Below are 21,494 nucleotides of genomic sequence, written 5' to 3' on the forward strand. Positions count from 1 at the left end.
TGTAAAAAATATAAAATAAAACATCATAATATGTATATACATATGTACATATATTAATAAAACACATAATTTATATGCAATTAAAACTTTTTATTTTAATTTATTTTAATTTCGTTTATTTTCTTTTGCTTTGACCTGGTCCACACTAGGAAACTTTTGTTGAGAAACTTTTTCTTAATTCTCTTTTGAAGTTTCCTTAATGTCCACACATGAAAACTTTTGTTTCAGAAACTACGTATTAATTGCATTGATTTGTTGTTGTACGAATGAGAAGAATAACAAAACAAAACAAGTTTCCGAGTACGGGAAACTCCGTACCGCGAGAGAGATGAATGATATTATTTCTCTTTCTCTCTCACGCAAAATCAAAAGTTTCCCAAAAAATGTTTCCTAGTGTGGACCGGCAGTTTGTTGTTCCGTTTACAAAATAGCCTTATATAGTGTTGCTTGTTTTAACGCACTGTGTGTATTAAACACAAAAATTAGTTTTCACTGTCTACCGAGACTATGACACCTCTGTATACTTTGTGGCTGAATTACGAATGATTTTTCGTTTTATTAAAACAAATGTTTTTCTTATTTCAAAAACAAACGTCAAAATAATGTTTTGTTGTTTTTATTTCAATCAGTTGAGTTTTACATTGAGCTCATACTTGTACTAAAACAAAATACATGTTGTTTTTTTTGTATGTTTAGTGTATCCTGATGTTAACTGTTCAAAATATAGAGTGAACAAAATTCTAAATAATTTGTCAAAAAGTATACATTATACATAAACAATAATAATAAACAAAATATCGAAAATAATTAAATTTCATTAAAATTTAAATGTTAAGACAATTGTGAGTTTGGCCGCTTCCTACCATTATCAGATGTTTGGAAACAGAATCTATGTTTTAAATGCTTTCAAATAAAATAACGGTTTTAAAAGATGTTCACGGAATCTATTCATAAATTTAATGTGTTCAATATTTCATTTCTTCAGATTTATTTAACTTGGACCACATAAATATTTTCGGAACTGCTTCCTGGAAGCATTATAACCACGTATAACCTCGAGCATCATTGAAGTGCATGAAATCCAAGAAGCATTCCCAATTATACAGATTCTGGCTGCTAAGAAACTCTGCAATAGATTTTCTAAATAGTTATTCCTTTTTACGAATTTGTCTACTACAATTCTTGTACTAAGAACTAAGTCCTAACATAAAAGGAAGGAATGAATGGAACTTTAAGACTAGTCTTTAATTCATAGCCTTTTTATACACTCTTCTATTCTTAGAGTGGCTGGGACCTGTGCACATTTTGATATTTAGGTGACACTAAGCTTCCAAATGAACGAATATTCATTCCAGCCCTTTGCTCCGTTTTTCAAAATGCCTATGTAAATATTTTATTAATGAAAGGTCGGAGACATGATGTGGATAGTACATCCGGTCTGAGACGGGTGACCAAAGAAAATCCCTTTCCATTTTGCTCAAAATACATACTACATACATTAAATACATAAATACATATACATACATACCTACATACATACATACATACATACATACATACATACATACATCATACATAAATACATACAAAACATACTACATACATACATACATACATACATACATACATACATACATCAACATCATACATACATCTACATACATACTACATACATACATACATACATACATACACACATACATACATACATACTACATACACACATACATACACACATACATACATACATACATATCAACATACATATACATACATAATACATACATACATAAACATACATACAACATACATACATCCATAATACATACACATACATACATACATACATACATTACATACATAAAAACAAATACATCATACATACTACATACATACAAAACTACAACATACAAACATAACAAACATACAAACATACCTACATTACATACATACATACATACCACATACTACATACATACATACATACATACATACATACATACATACATACATACATACATACATACATACATACATACAACATACATACATACATACTACATACATACATACATACATACATACATACATACATACATACATACATACATACATACATACATACATACATACATACATACATACATACATACATACATACATACATACATACATACTACATACATACATACATACATACATACATACATACATACATACATACATACATACATACATACATACATACATACATACATACATACATACATACATACATACATACATACATACATACATACATACATACATACATACATACATACATACTACATACATACATACATACAATACATACATACATACATACATACATACATACATACATACATACATACATACATACATACATACATACATACATACATACATACATACATACATACATACATACATACATACATACATACATACATACATACATACATACATACATACATACATACATACATACATACATACATATACATACATATGTATGTACCTATCTGTTTTGTTTGAATAAATAGAAAAAATATTTTTTTAATTTATTTAATTGTCAATTTATGTTTAACATTTGTCATGTTAACTATAACATTTAAATGTTAACTCCAGATTGAAAATAATCTACACTCTGGAGTGGATTAAAACAAGATAGTCAAATTTGAAATTCTATTATAAGAAAAAGTGTGTGTGAGTGTGGAGCACAGGGTATGTATATATACTTTGTGGTGTGGAGTACTCCAGCATTGCGAACGTAGCTTTAAGGTCCAAACACATACAATACTTTACGACGAACTGCGACTGACAGCTCGGGTTTACTGTATGTGTTTAAATGAGAGCGGTCACAATCAAAACGTCAAACTTGTGCACGACGTACAAAAGTTGAAAAATATTCAACTTTGGCGTACGAAACAGAAGAGAAAGAGAAAATGGAAACAAAAACAAACATATTGTTTGTTCTTTTTGTTCTGCTTAATTGTGATTTGTGCGTGTGAAAAACACCATTTTTAAATTAAATATTTTTTATATTAAATGTTGAATTTTTTATTCCAGCAAAAAATAATTGATGTCATACTTTACAAACGACATCTTAATCACATCTAAAAATGCGATTGCATACTTTTCGCTTGTATGAACCAAACATATCCTTACAAATGAAAATACAGTAAAAAAATGGGGAAAGAGATGTGGAAATGTCACTACAAACAACATATTCGAAGTACATACTTCAAATTTTGATGAAAAACCAATGAAATTTACATAAGCGTTTCATTGAAAGAATGTAGTTTATTTTTGACATACAAATATCGGATTTTTACAGCTTCTAAAGATAGGATTAGATGTAGTACAAAGTTGTCAAAAATGAACAACATCCCTCCAATGACACGCTAATCTAAAATTCATAGGTTTTTCACCTGAATTTTAAGCACTTCGGGTTACTAGTTGTGATGAAAATTCTACATCTTTTTCCACACTTTTTTGCTGGGATATTATTAAAATATATTTAATTATTTTTTCATACTTTATCGGCGCAACGATTGGGCATCTCTTTTTTTACGTTGCGTAGTTGTCATCGCAGTTCGTCGCAAAGTATTGTATGTGTTTGGACCTTTACGTTTTAAAAATCAAAATTTAAAATTTTTGTTTATTTTCTAATATTTTTCTTTCATTGTTGGTGAAATTTATTTAATTTTATTCTACACAAAACAAAATACAACCCTGATCAGCTGACGACGCGTCAAAAGTTGCTGAACTTTTCGCGCAGACGCGTTACAAACTACAATGTGTAACTTGTTAAATGAAAATACACTGTTTCAACTTTTTTTGACAGACGCCTATAACGCGTTGCCGCTTACAACGCGTGTTGTGTACTACCATCTTTATTGGTTATCAAGTACTTTTTACCTAATTCTAACAAGTAACCATATATAATTTACGTTTTATTATTTTATTAAACGTTTACAGTAAAATATATTGCTTTCTGTGCTGAATACATTTTCTTGTTTTACGCAGATTGATTGAACAAATTTAAAAAATTTACAAAACAATTTGACTGTATAAAAGGTAAAGTAAAAAAACATTCTTGAAGGGTGAACAAAATAATAGTTCTATTATTTATTGCTTTCGATTGAAAACCGCAACGTTACGAAATTAATATAAAAATGGAAGACTTGAAAAAATTATTGGAACAAAATGAAGATTATTTAATGAGCAGCTCGAGCGAAAATGAGACAGACAATGAATCATCATTATCCGCTTGGGATTTAAAAAAGTACAGCGATGACGATTCATTTTCCAAAAATCACGTATTGGAAATAAAATGTTCAAATTCCATAACCTCAAAGAAAAGAAATGGAGAAAAAAGATTACCTACAAGAAGACCTGATCCAAACGTCTACAATCGCAATGCTTTATTGGCAAGAGAAAATAGACGAAAGAAAAAGGCGTATTTGGAAACAATTGAGAAAGAGTTACAATTCGCTCGGAAAGCTAATCATGCTTTAGTGAAAGCTCTTAAGCGACAGCTAAAAATAGCTCAACGCCTTGAAAAGGAAAAGAAATATTATGAAGGGTTGTTTTCTAATAGAACTGATATATTAAACCTTGTGAATGCATTAAATTTTCGTTGCATTCCTGAATCGAGCGGTTCACCTTATTCCACCTCTAGTAGCAATGCAGATTTAATTCAGAACGTCATGAGAAGTACAACGAGCCTTAGCAGTAATTTAAATGATGCCGACGCGCTGTCAATACAGTTTGATAGTCCATCTGATGGTAGTGTAACTGTACCCCTAGAAAGTTCTTTGTGTGATTTCTCATCATTTGATTTTTCTACTTTTCCCGACTTTTTCACAGATTTAGATAGTGACAAAGATAACAACTTGCCCTCCACCTCTACAACATGGGATGATATATGGGGTGTAAATGGTGTTCATATTGATAACTTAATTTTGCCAGAATCAACGCTTATGCAAGAAAAAAGTGATATACAAAGCGTTAACGATGACCACTGTTATGTGATGAGTTCTGCATTGGATATTATTCAATCACCTAAAGAACATAGTGAAACTAGTGATTATGTCGATGTTGAAGGAGACTCATCAGAAATTGGAATATTCTGTTCAAGTAATTGGAACCAATCGTGTCGAACACCACCTCTTCAGCTTTTAAGTGACCAGACGTTTTAAACAGTTTTTTGTAAAAATACACATTTGGTTAGTTGTTTTTATTTATTCCTAAGTATTTGATTATTCATTTTGTTTCTTGTAAGTTTATTCATAATCTAAGTTAATTTAAAGTTATTAATAAGTAAGTTATTTAGTAGGGGAGTAGAAGTTAGAGATAAAAACATTTTGTTTTTAGCTTTCAACATTTTTCCAAGCTTTTAATGAAATGGTTACTAAATATTGCTTTCGCCATTTCAGGCTAATTTTGGATCATCAACGATGCTGCGGAAAGTGCTTGACGCTGGTGTAAAGCTCGCACAATATGTAGCATCTAGTAGTCAAGGTGGGTTTTGTCAACAACTCCAAGAGTGAGCAATAAAACGATATATCCTCACAACTGATACACTAAATTGAATCTTTTTACAGCAAGCGGTTTAAGTTTTTCTATCACGGAACAAAAATCGTTACAACTTTTGCAGCAAAAATATGTATCGTTTCAATTGAACAAATGAAGAATGTAAGAACAATGACACAGAGCCCAAATTACGGTATTTGATATCGATCAAAATATTAATAGAATTTAAATCGATATTCCGATTGCTTTTGAATGTCGTAATTTTTCTACCACTTTTTCTTGCAATCATCATTTGTTTCGTGTATATATTATCATATGTACAAATCCATCAACTGCAGTTTTCTTACTGTACATATGATAATTGGTAAAATGTTTGTAAATAAACGCGAGATAATGCGTTCTTAAATTTTGTTTAAAATTAAACTAATCAATTCTTTTTTATTTGAGTATTACTATTGAGTTACAGATTTGAAGAAGTAATCCTCCTACCAAATATCTGCAAAGACTAGATCAATATGTAAATGCAACCAATTGTGGTTTTTGGTATTTGTTGAAATGTTGATGTAACCGGCTTGGAAAATTATACGGTATGTACCTCTACTGCTACTCCCACTTTATCATTGTAGTGTTATTTAATATAAATATAGTTGTAAAAAGCTTATTATTAAACATATTATACACATTTATATATTACAAAAAAGGATAAAACATAAATTACATTCATACGTACATATATTTTAAACAATTTGTGTTTATTAATAAACGTTTGTTAGTAAAATTTATAAAAAATCTTTTTATTTTTCACTATTAAGGATTGAACTCTAAATTTTGAAGGTGGTTTGAATCTATTTAAACGAGTTAAGTATGGAGTTAGGTACTACTATATGTGATATTTAATAAAATAATAAAATTAATATCTTAACAAGCAAGAGTGTTATATTCGGCTATGCCGAATTTAATATACCCACCATCAAACCGTATGCCAAAGAATAATAAGAAGTTGGACTATGACATTGTTTTACAACAATAACATTTCCTTCTCTTCACAGACGAGTTCTGTGTAAATTCAACACACTTGTGAGAACTCAATTCTCTCACAATACTTCAAAACTTTTTCGCGAAAATACCGGGATAATAGGACTTGAACGACGTTTTTTCACAAACACATAACTATTTTTTAATTTTTTACACAATTTTATCGCATTTAACAATCTGAAATATTTTTATTTTTCACAAACTAAAAAAATATTTTTTTAATTTTTTTGACAATTAATTTTTGTGTGTTGAAATTAAAATTGACAAAACAAAGTTGTATATTTTGGTATTGAAAATGAAAAAAATATTTAAAATAAACTTATTTTTTTGCATAAAAAGAGATTTTAAGTCCGAAAAATATATTTATTAATTGTGAAGAGAAGGAAATGTTATTGTTGTAAAACAATGTCATAGTCCAACTTCTTATTATTCTTTGACACAGAGTTTTATAAAAAATTACAATTTTAAATTTGTTTGAATTTTCAATACCAAAAATTGAAACTCTGTTTGTAAAATAAAGTTCAACAACAACAAAAATGAAATGTCAATAATTAAAAAAAAATATTTTTTTCCAGTTCAAGCAAATTAAACAAAATTCTTAATAAAAAGTGCTTGAAAACTATTTAAAAAAATGCAGTTTTTTTGTGAATAAGTGCAATTTCGCGTACGATGCCTTAAAGTGGCCAAAAAAGTAAGGTGAACATTTGAGTGCTTTGACAAGTTTAATTTTCTCACAAGAGAGCCGTATTCACACGGCACTCGTCAGCGTTGCCAATTTAGCTCTTTTGGCGCTAGATTTAGCGCCTTTTAACAATCCAAAAGTCGCATTTTTTCCTCTTAGCGCTTTTTTGGAAAAAGGCGCTAAATTAGCGCTTTTTTCAAGAAATGAAAAATCTTTTTAATAACATAAAATTATTCTAGTTTAACAATAAAGATAAAACGGAATAATTTTAGACAGTACTCTGCCGTACAAATTTATTAAAGTTCCTTTTTCTAAACTTTCCATATTATGAGTAATTCAAAGATCTTTTAGTGTGATGAGTTATTTTAAAACTTTAAAACTAAAATAAAAAATATTCACCTTTTTCGCCAAAAGAATTGAAATTTGTTTCTTCTTAAATTTTCATTCCCTTCGAAGGGAAAATTGATTTCGAGAAATTCCACAACAGTTGATTTTGATCGTAAAAGCTTTTTATTGATCAGAAAATTCTATAAAAATTCACAACAAGGGAAGTTTTTCACGTCAAAAAAGGAAAAAGTTGTAAATTAACTTAATTTTAGTTAGGTTAACTTGAACTTAAAATTAAAATTGCATTTCGTGAAAACTATTGATATTTTAATGTGAGTAATACAAAAATAATTTTGATCGCACAAAGTTTGATTCACAAAAATTTAGCATTATTTTTTTATAACTTCACTGAGAAAGAAACAATTACTTGACGATTACTTCAGTTTTTTCACAAAGTTTTGGCTCTTGGTATTTTTGGAAATGAAGAGTTAAATTAAAATTTATTATGGGGAATTTCAAAAAATCTCTTTAGTTATTGAAATCTTGATCGATGATAGCAATTAGTCATTGAATAGGAAAATCCAACATATTTGTATTAACCTTAATTTTTTAAATTTCGTTCCCGAATCAAAATTCCAATTAAGGAGTAATTTTTTTAATAAACTAATTTTAGCTAAATACTATATTTTTTAAGGCTGTGTAAAAATATAATTTTAGCGCTTTTTAGTGCGTTTTGAGTGAATGGACGGCGCGTTTTAGTATAAAATAGTTGACAACACTGGCACTCGTACATGTGAGAGAGTAATTTCCCATATGTGAGAGTCGGACTACTTCCCAGTAGGATTTTGAGTTAACTTAAAACTAACTTATGGTTAACCACAAATGAGTCAGAGGTGACTCAAAAGCTAACCATTTTGCTTATAAAAGACTATTCAGTTTTTCGATGTGATGTCATAGGAACGAGTCAGTACTCACTCACTATACATCAGTTTCAGTTAACCAGAAGTTACCTCAAGATGAGTTAGCTTCTAGTGCATAAATAAAAGATCAGCTGTGAGTTACCTGTGCAATTTTCTTATATTTTTATACTATTTTTAACAAATTGTTAGTGATTATAAATGCGTTCAATATGCAGCAACATTTCCTTCCTATATACACCATTATCTATGTCTTATATTCCTGAAAATGTTAATTTAATAATAATAAATTCATTTTTCATTGCTGAGACAAATTTTCATTTTCATAATTTCATTTTTTCAATACAAATTGTTTGACAAATTTGATACGAGTTTCTATTTTATTTTTTATTTAAAATTTTATTGAAATGTTTGTTCACTTCCTCGATCATTTTTGAGTTACTTTGAAGCTAGTCATAATAAGTTATCAAAAAGTTAACTTGATTTTTAGTTAACTCACAAAATCCTACAGAATTGTTATACTTTGTTTTAAACCACACATCGGCAGAGCGTAAAATTTTCTTTCCACACTAACACTACTTCACTTTGTGTTTTTGCATTCCATTCACTGAAAGAAAAGTTTGTAAGATTTTTTAGTGTTTTTGGTGTAGTGACTTCACTACTTTACAGTGTACTGTATTATAAATAACAAAAAAACATTAAAATTTCTGGATTTTTTATGAATAGGATTGAAAAAATTTAAACACGACTTATTATTTTTTAACATTGCTCTCGGAGATGCATTTATTTGCAATTTTAGATACAAAATGAATCTTAATATATACTCCATGTAAATAAAAGTAAAGAAATAATGGAAGATTTTAAAAAATGAAACAAATAATGGATCGTTAGGCGTATAAAAATATACTCCAAGAACTTTTGCGCTCATATACAGTGCTACAAATGTCAATTAATTGAAAATATCTACAGGATAATGTTGTAAATAGGCTTGTATATTAAGAATTAACATAGTAGCGGATATTACATTTGTTTAGGAGTTTATGTCGTTGATTCACCTTTATTAAAATTCTCATTATTTTTACAATTACTCAGAAAAAAATTTTCAAATATATTTTTTTATGTATTTAATGAAAATTTTTCTTGAGATATTTTAAAATTAAAATAAATATTAAATATCAAACATTCTCATATGCAAAAATAACTTTCGGAAAACAAGAACTTATCTTTATGTTTAACAACACAGATTTCTCTATGTGTAACTCCATCAAAAAACTTCCAAGCTCTCATTCTCTTAGTTTGGAAGTTACGTACGTGTGTTGGAAAATAAACCAGAGAGCTCAATTGAGAGCTCGCTGCGCTTGTACGATTTATATCATGAATTCCAGGAAAGAACAAAAAAAGTGACAATTTTTTATCTCATGTCTTCATATTATCAATATACATCTGTTCTTTATGTAGAAAATAAAAAACTCCGTTTTTATACCCACCATCAAAAAAGATGGGGGTATATTGATTTTGTCATTCCGTTTGTAACATATCGAAATATTGGTCAGAGACCCACAAAAGTATATATATTCTGGGTCCTTATTAAATTCTAAGACGATCTAGCCATGTCCGTCCGTCCGTCTGTCTGTTGAAAGCACGGTAGAGTCTGAAAGAAAAGCTAAGGAGCTGAAATTTTTTACAAATATTTTTATTCATGCAGTTTGTTTGGTATTGAATATGGACCAAATCGGTTCATGTTTTCGCATAGCCCCCATACAAGTGGCCCCCCGAAAAACAGTGTGAACAGTCATAGCTGGTTTAAAACATTCGTATGTCAACGAAATTCGACATAAACAAGTTTTATATGAACCAAAATCTCTTTACCAAATTTTATGAGGATCGGTCCATAATTGGCCCTACCCCCCATATAAGGATTCTCTAAGAAAACAAATATTTAAAAAATATCAATTTTATAAAATTAAAATTTATTTCATTTTCCCGACTATATCATTATTATAGCAATAGCAAAACAAAATGAACAAAAACAACACTAAACGAAATAAACATACAAAAATACAAAATACACAAGGCAGTAAAACTAACAGAGATCCAAACATACGAAACGAAATACTCAAAAAAAGAACAAAATACACAACGCAATGAATAAGCAGTGTTTTTGTTGCTTATTTATCAAAGCATGAAAAAAATTGACTTTTTTATGAAATTTTCAGAGGTTGTCTCGGATTTTTGCTTATATCTCCGTTGATTATGGACGGATTTTGCTGATTTTAAATAGAAAACTTTTCTAAAGCATGTCTGATAGATTTATTGAAGATTTGGATCCCGAAGATATCTGAGGTCTTCAGAAAACTGATTTCAACAGACAGACGGACATGGCTTAATTGACTCCACTATCTATAAGGATTCAGAATATATATACTTTATAGGGTCGGAAAATTATATTTTGGAAATTACAAACGGACCGACAAACTTATATATACCCTTCTCTCGAAGGTGAAGGGTTTAAAAAGGTACTACCAAAGTATAACAAGTAGTCCGACTCTCATATATAGGAAATTACTCTGTCACATCTGTCACATCACGAGTTCCGTGTGAATTCAACTCTCTTGTGAGAGATTTAAACTTGTCAAAACACTCAAAAGTTTACCTTGCTTTTTTGACCATTTTTAAGGATCGTACGCGAAATTTCAGCTATCCTCAAAAAATCTGTAATTTTTTAAAATAGATTCATCGCACTTTTCACATAAAATATTGTTTAATTTTCTTAAACTGGAAAAAATATTTTTTTTCTATTTATTGACATTTCATTTTTGTTGTTGTTGAGTTTTATTTTACAAACAGAGTTAAATTTTTGGTATTGAAAATACAAACAAATTTAAAATTGTAATTTTTTATAAAACTCTGTGTGTTCGGAATGCACCAACACATATACATTTTTGTTACCAACACATATTTAGAGTTAGGTACTTTTTCACTAACACATGCTTAGAGTTAGGTACTGCTGTCAAAGAGTCGGACTACTTGTTATACTTTGGGTACTACCATCACCCTGACTATATTATTATTTATATATTATAAAACATTTTAGAATAAATCCAATAAATGATAAAATTGTGGTAGCATAAGTATCTATTTATATAGTATAGGTCCACTTTCCGAAATTCACTTGAAATTTAAGACATACGATTTAAAATACTCATGATGTACTCGCTTATCTAAATGATATTTCGTGGCAGTCAGTGTTGATGCTTTCACTTATTCTTCCACTTAGATATAACATAAAAGTATCCTAGGCTACCTCATCGAATGTAATCCACAATATCATTAAGACAAATTAAAATTTCACTTACATAATGTGTGGAGTTCTAAGCGAAGTTAATGAGACGCCTATAAACGCTTGCAAATAAGAATGTAATGTATGTAGATTACAACCCTATTTGCATTTGTAAGTTAAAGTACCATGTCTTCCAACTTTGTTATAGAAAAAATATATATATTTTTTATATTTATTTTAAAATTATGCAAGTTTATTTAAAAATTATCATCAAATAATAAACATGTATTATAGTTAATTCAATAAAAATATAATTAAACAATTTTAACGAAGATAAATGAATCTTAATTTTCTTTTGAAACTTTCGGCCATCTTCCTCTACAGATCCTGTAAACAATCAAGAGGAAATTGTCAGTATTAAATCTAGAATATATGAAGTAAATTTACCCCAATTATTTTAAATTTTTGCAATAAAATAACTTTTTTAACAAAACACAACTTCACTTACAAAAAATCAACTTTAAACTGAAACAAAAAGATTCTTCTTTTCATGTTGTTTTCAACTTTAAACTGTAACAAAAAGATTCTTCTTTTCATGTAGTATACAAAAGAAAAATAAAACGGTACCTTATTTGCTTTTTTAAAGAAACTAGAGTTCGCCCCGCGGCCGAAATTCGACCGGAACCATTGAAGTAAAGATTGCATACTTATACTGTAAAATAAAACCCCACTTTTATAGTCCAAATGTCTGAAAAAATTTATTTCAATTGCTATTATCAAAGCGTATAACTTTCTTTGATCAACGTATTCTTTTAGAAAATGTGATCAAATTTGGTTAAAATTCTGAAAGAAGTTTAAAATCTAAGTTCTAAAATTATTTATGCAACATATTTTTCAAAAATATTTGAACTTTTTTAAAAGCAAAAACAATGAACATTTCTTCTTTCGATTTATTATCCCCTACATAAATTTTCATAAAATCTATGCAAAACATACAATATGATATATTCATTCCTTACAATATGATATTTCCCTATGTTTAACGATCTGCCAATTCGGAAAGTAAAATTTTAATTAAAAAAAAAAATTATTTAAACATGAATTCTATGAAATAATGAAAAAGTAATGTTATATTTATAATTAAGATTAAAATAAATATTGTTCACTAATTTTTAGAAAATACGAGGAATTTCGTATGTACAGAAGCAAATGCTAAAAAAGTACGTGGGCGTAAACTTAGAATTTGGCAAAGACGAATTTAGTGGGATAATTTTTCGAACAATTTTCATATAATTTCTATATTTTTTGTTTATTTATTCTTCGTTTATAAATTTGTTCGTTTTCTTCTTTTAATTTTTATATTTTTGACAGCTGTTTTACTGGAAATTTCCAATAAAAACGTAATTCGTGTAGCCTCTTCTCACTTTAAGTTACAGAAACACTTTTTACTCACAAATCGAGAAACGATGGAATTTTTTGTTTCACACTTCTCGATGTGAGAACTTCTCACTAAAAGTTACAGAAACGGGGTACTGTGCCTCGTTTCTGTAACTCTCGCATCGAGAAGTTTCTCGCATGAAACAGTGAAATTGAAGAAAAAACAATGTGAATTGAAACAAAATATTTGCCAAGGGCGAATTTAGTGGGATAATTTTTCGAACAATTTTCATTTAATTTCTATATTTTTTGTTTATTTATTCTTCGTTTATAAATTTGTTCGGCAATTTTTGTTTTCTTATTTTAATTTTTATGTTTTTGACAGCTGTAAACGGGGTACAGTACCCCGTTTCTGTAACTTTGAGTGAGAAGTTCTCACATCGAGAAGTGTGAAACAAAAAATTCCATCGTTTCTCGATTTGTGAGTAAAAAGTGTTTCTGTAACTTAAAGTGAGAAGAGGCTGCACGAATTACGTTTTTATTGGAAATTTCCAATAAAACAGCTGTCAAAAACATAAAAATTAAAAGAAGAAAACAAAAATTGGCGAACAAATTTATAAACGAAGAATAAATAAACAAAAAATATAGAAATTAAATGAAAATTGTTCGAAAAATTATCCCACTAAATTTGCCCTTGGCAAATTCTAAGTTTATGTCCACGTACTTTTTTAGCATTTGCTTCTGTATATCCGAAATTCCTCCTATTTTCTAAAAATTAGTGAACAATATTTATTTTAATCTTAAATAATTATAAATATAACATTACTTTTTCATTGTTTCATATAATTCATGTTTAAATTAAATTTTATTTACTTAAAAATTTCCTTTCCGCACCGTTTTAAAATGTGAGTTTTTTTGACAGTTCATGTGAGAAACTTCTCACAAAATTTTCTTACAGAAACACTTTTACTCACAAATTTCCAATAACTTAAGTCAAAAAACATAAATGACAGATAGTTCTCACAAAATTTTCTTACAGAAACACTTGCATGTGAGAAATGATATTTTGTTTCAATTCACATAGTTTTTTCTTCAATTTCACTGTTTCATGCGAGAAACTTCTCGATGCGAGAGTTACAGAAACGAAGCACAGGACTGTAAAATGATTTCATTCCCATCAAAAGTGGAATTATTTCCGTGTTTTTGTTTTTTGAATAAAGTAAAAAGATCTTTTTTTTTGGAATGAAACCACTTTCAATTTTTAAAGTGGGATGTTTTAAATTATTGTTTTTTTTAAGTTTTAATAAATATCTTTACTAAAATAACTCCATTTTAGATCGGAAGGGGATATATATAGTATATATTATCTCTATAAGAAATAAATATAAATGTCTTTAGTATAAAAAGTCCATCCTTCAGATTTATGTTGTATAAATTCTCCCTTATAACACTCGATAAAGACTTCTTTCAGCTGACTTACTACTTATTTGGCTTAAATTTAAATGTTTTTTAATAGAATTAAATTCTATGAAGCTGTACTACTCATAGGCCTATAAGCGAAGACCTTTTAATAGGCATTCTATTAGCTTTCTCATAGAAGTGCATAGGCAAGAGAGATTTTGCAACAGGGATAAATTCTTATATCTGGAGAATAAGACTTTAACGCCTCTTTTCTTCAAGAGTTTGTCCATGATGTAGTTATTATTTAATTTTTCATAGTTATTTAAGTACTTCATAAGAAATGTTTGAAAGAAAACGTTAATAAACTATAAATTCCAGCCTTAATTAACATATGTAAGTTTAATTGCAAGTAAAATAATAATAAACGATAAATTGCTAAAGGTGGTATTAGAAGACATGTATTTTACTCTAATACCACCTTAAGTAGGGGCAGCCATCAACCCAGAAGACATGATTTGTATTTGGCCCGTTTCAACATTTTTCTACACAAACTACAGTTTTCACCTTACACTACTATTTATATAACCTCCTTTTTTATTGGTTAGAATAATCCGAAAAAGAAGAATATCATCAAATCCTCACAGTGCTAAACCTACGTATTAGCGATATACAGATTCATTCATGTACCCACCAATGTTTTCCCATCATCCTCTTGTATCTTACTTCATTAATATAATAACATATCATTATTACATTCAAAATTTATCACTTTACACTTTTAAAAATAAAAAACATTAAAATCATATTCTCGCTTTGTCTAAGCCTGTCTGTATACTTATTAGTTTACAAACAGTGTTGCCAACATTGGTCAAGCAAAACGCGCGCAAAAAAATTAAAAAGGGGTAAAAAAGCGTAATTTTCTAACTGAAAATGGGTAAAAAAGCACTAACGTTTTTTAGTCAAATATTGTTTATTTTAATAAAAATTGCACATTATTTCGCTCATTTCCTACAAGACTCCAAAATTCGTTTTTTAGAACATTGACTACAAAACAAAACATGCGTCATACTAAAGTCTTTCATCTGTGTGAGTTAGATTTTTAGTAACGTAAGAACTAAAACTAATGTTTGACGAATATTAGATAAATAAGATGAGAAATTTTCAAATTCCTTGATTTGTTTAAAAGTTATTTTAAAAATAGTAAAATGTCATTAAACATTCAAACTGACAGGCACACTACCAACTGGCGAACCGATGTAACCACACCCAAATTGTAAACTTGTGTGAAATATATTTTTTTTGCAAAATCTATATATATTATTTTTAAGTTTATATATCGATACCCATAAAATTTTGTACATAGATTTTGTTTTGTTGGTCAGTTATATCGTCATAAAATTCGGAATAAAGAATTATAATAAAAATCTTTTTATTGCGAGTACAACGATGAAGTAATCATGGAGGCTTTATATATTAGGGATAGGTTCAATTGTGTAAAAAAATTGTATAAAACTTATTTTTTGTCAATTTTCATCGCTGTACTCATATTTTTAAGGGGACCTTAATAGGGGGTAGGGAAGGTTACCGAAAAATCCGAATTAAATTCGGTAGGAAGATTACGTTTGTATAAAAGTTGTTTATTTCGAATTTCTCCGCTATACTCGTATTTTTAAGTCAGTAAAGAGCGTTAAAATCAATTTTTGAAGGTGACAATATGTGGGGGTAGGGTCAATTATGGACCGATTGCCGTAAAATTTGCTAGAGAGATTTTGGCTTATATAAAACATATTTATGTCGAATATTTTTAAGTCGGTAATGAGTATTAATGTCATTTGGTAGAGAAATTTTGATGCATATAAAAGTTACTTATGTTGAATTTCAACGCTGCACTCATAGGGAGACCTTATTTGGGGGTAAGGTCAGTTATGGACCAATTCCCATAAAATTTGGTAGAGACATTTTGCCTTATATAAAACTTATTTATGCCGAATTTCATCGCTATACTCGTATTTTTAAGTCAGTAATGACCGTTTAAATAATTTTCTGAAGGAGACCTTATATGGGGGTAGGCTCAATTATAGACCTATTTCTATAAAATTTAGTAGAGATTTTGGCTTATATAAAACTTACTTATGTTGAATTTCATCGCTATACTCGTATGGGGGGTAGGGTCAATTTTGGACCGATTCCCATAAAATTTGGTACAGAGATTTTGACGCATATAAAACTTATTTTATCGCTATACTCGTATGTTTAAAACAGTTGTGACTGTTAAAGCTGTTTTTCGGGGGGTCACTTGTATGAGGGATATGCGAAATTGCGGACCCATATTGCCCATTTGCCATACCAAACAAACCTTACCTATAAGAAATATTTGTGGAAAAATTTAACTCGCTTGCTCTTTCCGATCTAACCCTATCGTGCTTTCAACAGACAGACGGACGGACAGATGAACAGACGGATGGACATGGTTAGATCGGCTTAGAATTTAATAAGGACCCAAAATATATATACTTTTGTGGGTCTACGACCAATATTTCGATGTGTTACAAACGGAGTGACAAAATCAATATACCCCACTCATCTTTTTTGATGGTGGGTATAAAAAGCACTAAATGCACTGTCATAAAATTAGAAAGCACCACTGTAGTGCCTTTTTGAAAAAAGGCACCATGAGCAAAATTTTCCGCGTTTGGCACACCAAAAGGCACCGCAAATAGTGCTAAAAGCACTAAGTTGGCAACACTGTTTACAAAAATCTTATTAAAAACAACAACAAAAAATATCATTGCAATTTGCAAAATACAAAAATGAACCATCAACAGAGAAAAAACATGTTTTTACACTCTCCTCTCTTTATTTCTACAATGAAAAAAAGCTGTGTTGTTGTTTTGCTCTCTTATTCTGTTTTCTATTTTTTAATTCAAGCACATGTTTGTGTGATTGTGTATTGGTAGAAACTTTAAAGTTTAAACGCTTATATTTCCGAAAATGCTGAACCGATTTTGATCATATATAGATTCTGCAGTGAGGCTCGCTAATCTGCATTCATCAAAAAAGAAAATCGGTGAATAGAGACGGAAAATGTTCCCAATCGTTTTGGCTCTGCGTATTAATATATATGATGATGATGATGATTCTTAGGGTTTTTTTGATAAGAATTTATCAAAGTTGTACCTATGTATATATTAAATTTTGTATGAAAATTTGTTTTATAAACTTTGATAAATTCTTATGATTAAGTGCCTAAAACTGTTATTATAATTTCCTGTATTGACTTTCTTCAAAGCCTTCGACTGAAGACGTTCTAATATGACTTTAACGGAAGACCATCTTATATACATTACATTATAGGTCTTCAGCGCAAGATCTTCTTATATGCCTACAACGGAAGACCGTTTAATAGGCCTTTTTAAGTAAGCCTTCTATCAGCCCCCTAACAGAAGCGAGAAGGCAAGCACTTGGCTGACAATGACACGCCGTGTAAAATTGAAATGATTTGGCAATGCAGCGGGGTGTGCTTGTGTCTGCAAAATAATACCTTTAGCAAGGCCATTTTACTGCCTCTTTTCCCCCTGGGTTGTTGTACAACACATCTGCAAAAACCACATGCATTTTGTTTTTGCAATAGTTTATGATTGTGTCAAAATCATATGGTTTTTGTTTTAAACTTTAACAAAAATGTGAAGAAAACATAAATAACAAAGTCCATATTACTGTCTCTACTTAGCTACATATTGTAAGCACTTTGCTTAAATAATTTTGAAAATAATCAAAAAGACATTTTATGTATATTCAAATAAAAAAATAAAATATGGATTCATTCGAAAATTAATTGTAAAACAAAAGGATTGAACTTTATTTAAAATTCTCACAAAGCAGCGGTGGGATATTAAAAACTTGATACATTCATATTTCCTATGCCAAGAGGAAACAGAAAGCGTTACATGTACACCAGAATGCAGAGAACATTAAGAGAACACTCAGAGACAAGAGAAGTCGTACAAAACCGTTCAGTGTCGTTAAATATTGATGTTGCTCAACAAGAAGCTGTGGAAAATAACGAGATGACAATACGTATTAATGCGTTAGAAACCTTGGTAAAATCTTTGAGTGACAAACAACATGGGGCTTCCGGAAACAACACCAATTTTAAAATTGATTGCATTGCAGAATTTGAACCTGGAATACTTAATTTACCTGTATCGATGTGGTTACATAAAATTTATCAAATAGGACAATTGCATAATTGGGACCAGCGATACAAAATATTTGCTATGCAGAATAGATTAAAGGGGTTAGCTAAAATTTGGTTTGAGCGGTTAAACAATTATGTATCGTCCTGGGAATAATGGAAAACCTTATTGATCCAATCTTTTCCCGATCATCAGGATTTTGCGGAAAACCTAAAATGATTTCTAAATCGTGTAAAACTTCCATCAGAGTCAATGGCTAATTATTATTTTGAAAAGAAAATTCTAGCTGATGTTTGCAAAATAAATGGTCAGGATGCTGTGTCCTGCATTATAGATGGTTTACCTCGAGGAAGTGTACAAGTTGATGCAAGAGCTGGAAGATTTCAAACTCCAGAAGATTTATTTGGTCATTATTTATCTACATTTCCCGATATAATGGAGGCTCAATCAAAAAAATAGGCGCATTGAAGGTCGAACCATTACAGTAGCAGAGAGAAATGAGGATAAGGTGAAGTGTCAACATCCTGTTAAGAAATGCGAAATCTGTAAGAAATGGGGACATATAACTAGAGATTGTATGAAGAAAAAAGGTGAGTCTTCAACATTTTTTATCAGTGAGAAGAAAATTTCGGATGGTCAAAAAAAATGTTATTTAGTGAATTGTAAAGTAAATGAAATTTTGATGAAAGCTTTTATTGATACTGGTTGTTCAGTAGTGTTAATAAATCAATCTAGTGCAGACGTCGGCGCTAGTATTGTTCTGACAACGAAGATTTTCGGCAAATTACATGTACACAACACGATCGCATACGAACCTCTAAACAAGAGCATCAAAAATACAAATATTTTATTTAGTTGCTTGACAGCATTCAACAAAGCAGGTTGATGTCGCTTTGTTAAAGAAATTGCAAACACAACTTGAAAAAAACAAAAACAACTTGCAAAAGCAAGAGCATAATTTACAAAAACAACGTACACTCTAAATAATTTTCTAGAATGCATAACAATGAAAGTAAATAAGTTAATATTGTTTCATACTTTTCTTGTACATTTTAATTAGAAATGTTGTTTCTATGTGAAGAAATTATCATTCTTAAGTACATTGTTTACACTTTGTTTATAAATATTCGCATTTTACAGTAATGCAATTTAATCTTCAAAATTAAAAATAACCAAATATTTTTTTCAGTGCAATTTCAATGAAAAAATGCCAATAGTGTGTGTGTAGTGGTGATTTTTTTATCTGTTTCTCTATCCGCCGGTATATGATCTAGTGCTAAACTTATAGATAGTCATATACAAGTTGTAGGATATGGGGGTTCGATTTTATCAGTGACATCCAAAATGTTTGCAAATTTGGAGATAGATTCAGTTTCCACAATTGTTACATTATTTATTGTTCCTGATTATGCTCAGGAAATTTATATTCTTATTGGCCAACCATTTATTAATCATGATGATGTTATAATGGTGGTCGAAGATAATACTGTTCGATTTTTATTAAAGGAAAACGAAAGTTTTTCGGACATTGATTGTTTTTCGAAGGAAAAGATTTCACTTTGGATTGATAAAACAGTAACTATTCCTAAGGAACATGCTAGTTTTGTTGAAGTTTTTACTGATCAATCATATAATTCCAGTTTTTATTTAGAAGAAATGTATGTAAACAAACCAAATGGGGAATATCGAGTTTCAAGATGTGTAATTGGGAAACAAGGTTTGATTTTTATGGAGAATGAGTCATCTAATGATCTTCATTTCAAAAAGGGCGCTTGTATAGGAAGAGTTTTTCCCCGCGAAATGGATGGAAAACTAGAGTATTCAAATTATACGACAGATTATAGAGAATTAAGAAAATTTTCGAAAAGTGAAGTTATTTCACAAGCCAAGCATTTAGATGACGTTAACATAGGACGACTACTGACATTACTTAATAAGTACAGAAATTGTTTTGCACAGGACATGTCGGAATTAGGAAAAATTAAGGACACTCAAATGAAAATATCATTAACTGACGAAATTCCTGTTTCTTACAAACCATACCGGATGTCTTGGTCTGAGAGAGAAATTGTTCGCGAAATCGTGGATGATTTGAAGAAAGCTGATCTCATTCAAGATTCATCATCTCCTTATTCTAGCCCTATTCTTTTAGTTAAAAAAAAAAACAGGGGGATACAGGATGTGCATTGATTTCAGAGTTCTGAATAGGAAAACAGTTAAAGAAGTTTTTCCAATGCCAAGGATGGATGATGAAATAGATAGATTAAGAGGTAGCAGCTTTTTCACTAGTCTAGATTGTGCTAGTGGTTATTATCAAATTCCACTTGATAAAGACTCTTCTCAAAAGGCTGCTTTTATAACTCCAGATGGGTATTATGAATTTTTAAGAATGCCGTTTGGATTAGTAAATGCTCCGGCAGTTTTCCAAAGGACTATCAATAGAATTTTAGGGAATTTAAGATTTACAACTGCTTTGGTTTATATGGATGACATTCTGATTCCTTCTGGTACCATTGATAAAGGCTTTGAAAATTTAGAACTAGTTTTGAAAAGGTTAATGGAAAATGGTGCAACATCAAAATTGGGAAAATGTTTTTTCTTAGAAAATTCAATACAATATTTAGGCTTTGAAATCAATGGCAATGGTGTAAAACCAGGTAAATGAAAAATTGGTGCCGTTATTAATTTTCCTGTTCCTAAGAGTATTCTTGAGGTTC

The 21,494-nt window shown here is 29.6% G+C and overlaps 2 protein-coding genes across 4 annotated transcripts in view; both read left to right on the forward strand.

Annotated features, from left to right (window-relative positions):
• Window positions 1-3,974: 3,974 nt before the first annotated feature.
• LOC119606504 lies at window positions 3,975-6,149 on the forward strand. Of its 3 annotated transcripts, XR_005231650.1 has the most exons (5): window positions 3,975-4,104; window positions 4,210-4,815; window positions 4,897-5,255; window positions 5,466-5,550; window positions 5,634-6,149. XR_005231650.1 is itself a non-coding variant. In XM_037960036.1 (3 exons), exons 1-2 carry the CDS (start codon window positions 4,203-4,205, stop codon window positions 5,226-5,228), a joined length of 945 nt encoding a protein of 314 aa, XP_037815964.1. In that variant the 5' UTR covers window positions 3,987-4,202; the 3' UTR covers window positions 5,229-5,255; window positions 5,466-5,550. The 3 variants fall into 3 exon arrangements, 1 of the variants encoding a protein (XP_037815964.1); XR_005231649.1 differs by having other exon boundaries at window positions 3,988-4,815; window positions 5,634-5,825; XM_037960036.1 differs by lacking the exon at window positions 5,634-6,149 and having other exon boundaries at window positions 3,987-4,815.
• LOC119606503 (tubulin alpha-3 chain) overlaps window positions 5,896-21,494 on the forward strand; it is a 58,451-nt gene continuing 42,852 nt past the window's right edge. The window contains exon 1 of the mRNA XM_037960035.1: window positions 5,896-6,149. The gene's annotated coding sequence lies outside the window, so the exon portion shown is untranslated. The remainder of the gene's footprint in view (window positions 6,150-21,494) is intronic.

Source organism: Lucilia sericata, unplaced genomic scaffold (assembly GCF_015586225.1).
Source record: "Lucilia sericata isolate MDLA Ls3-8-SP2 unplaced genomic scaffold, ASM1558622v1 Contig000595F_arrow, whole genome shotgun sequence".
In the NCBI taxonomy this organism is placed as follows: Eukaryota; Metazoa; Arthropoda; class Insecta; order Diptera; family Calliphoridae; genus Lucilia; species Lucilia sericata.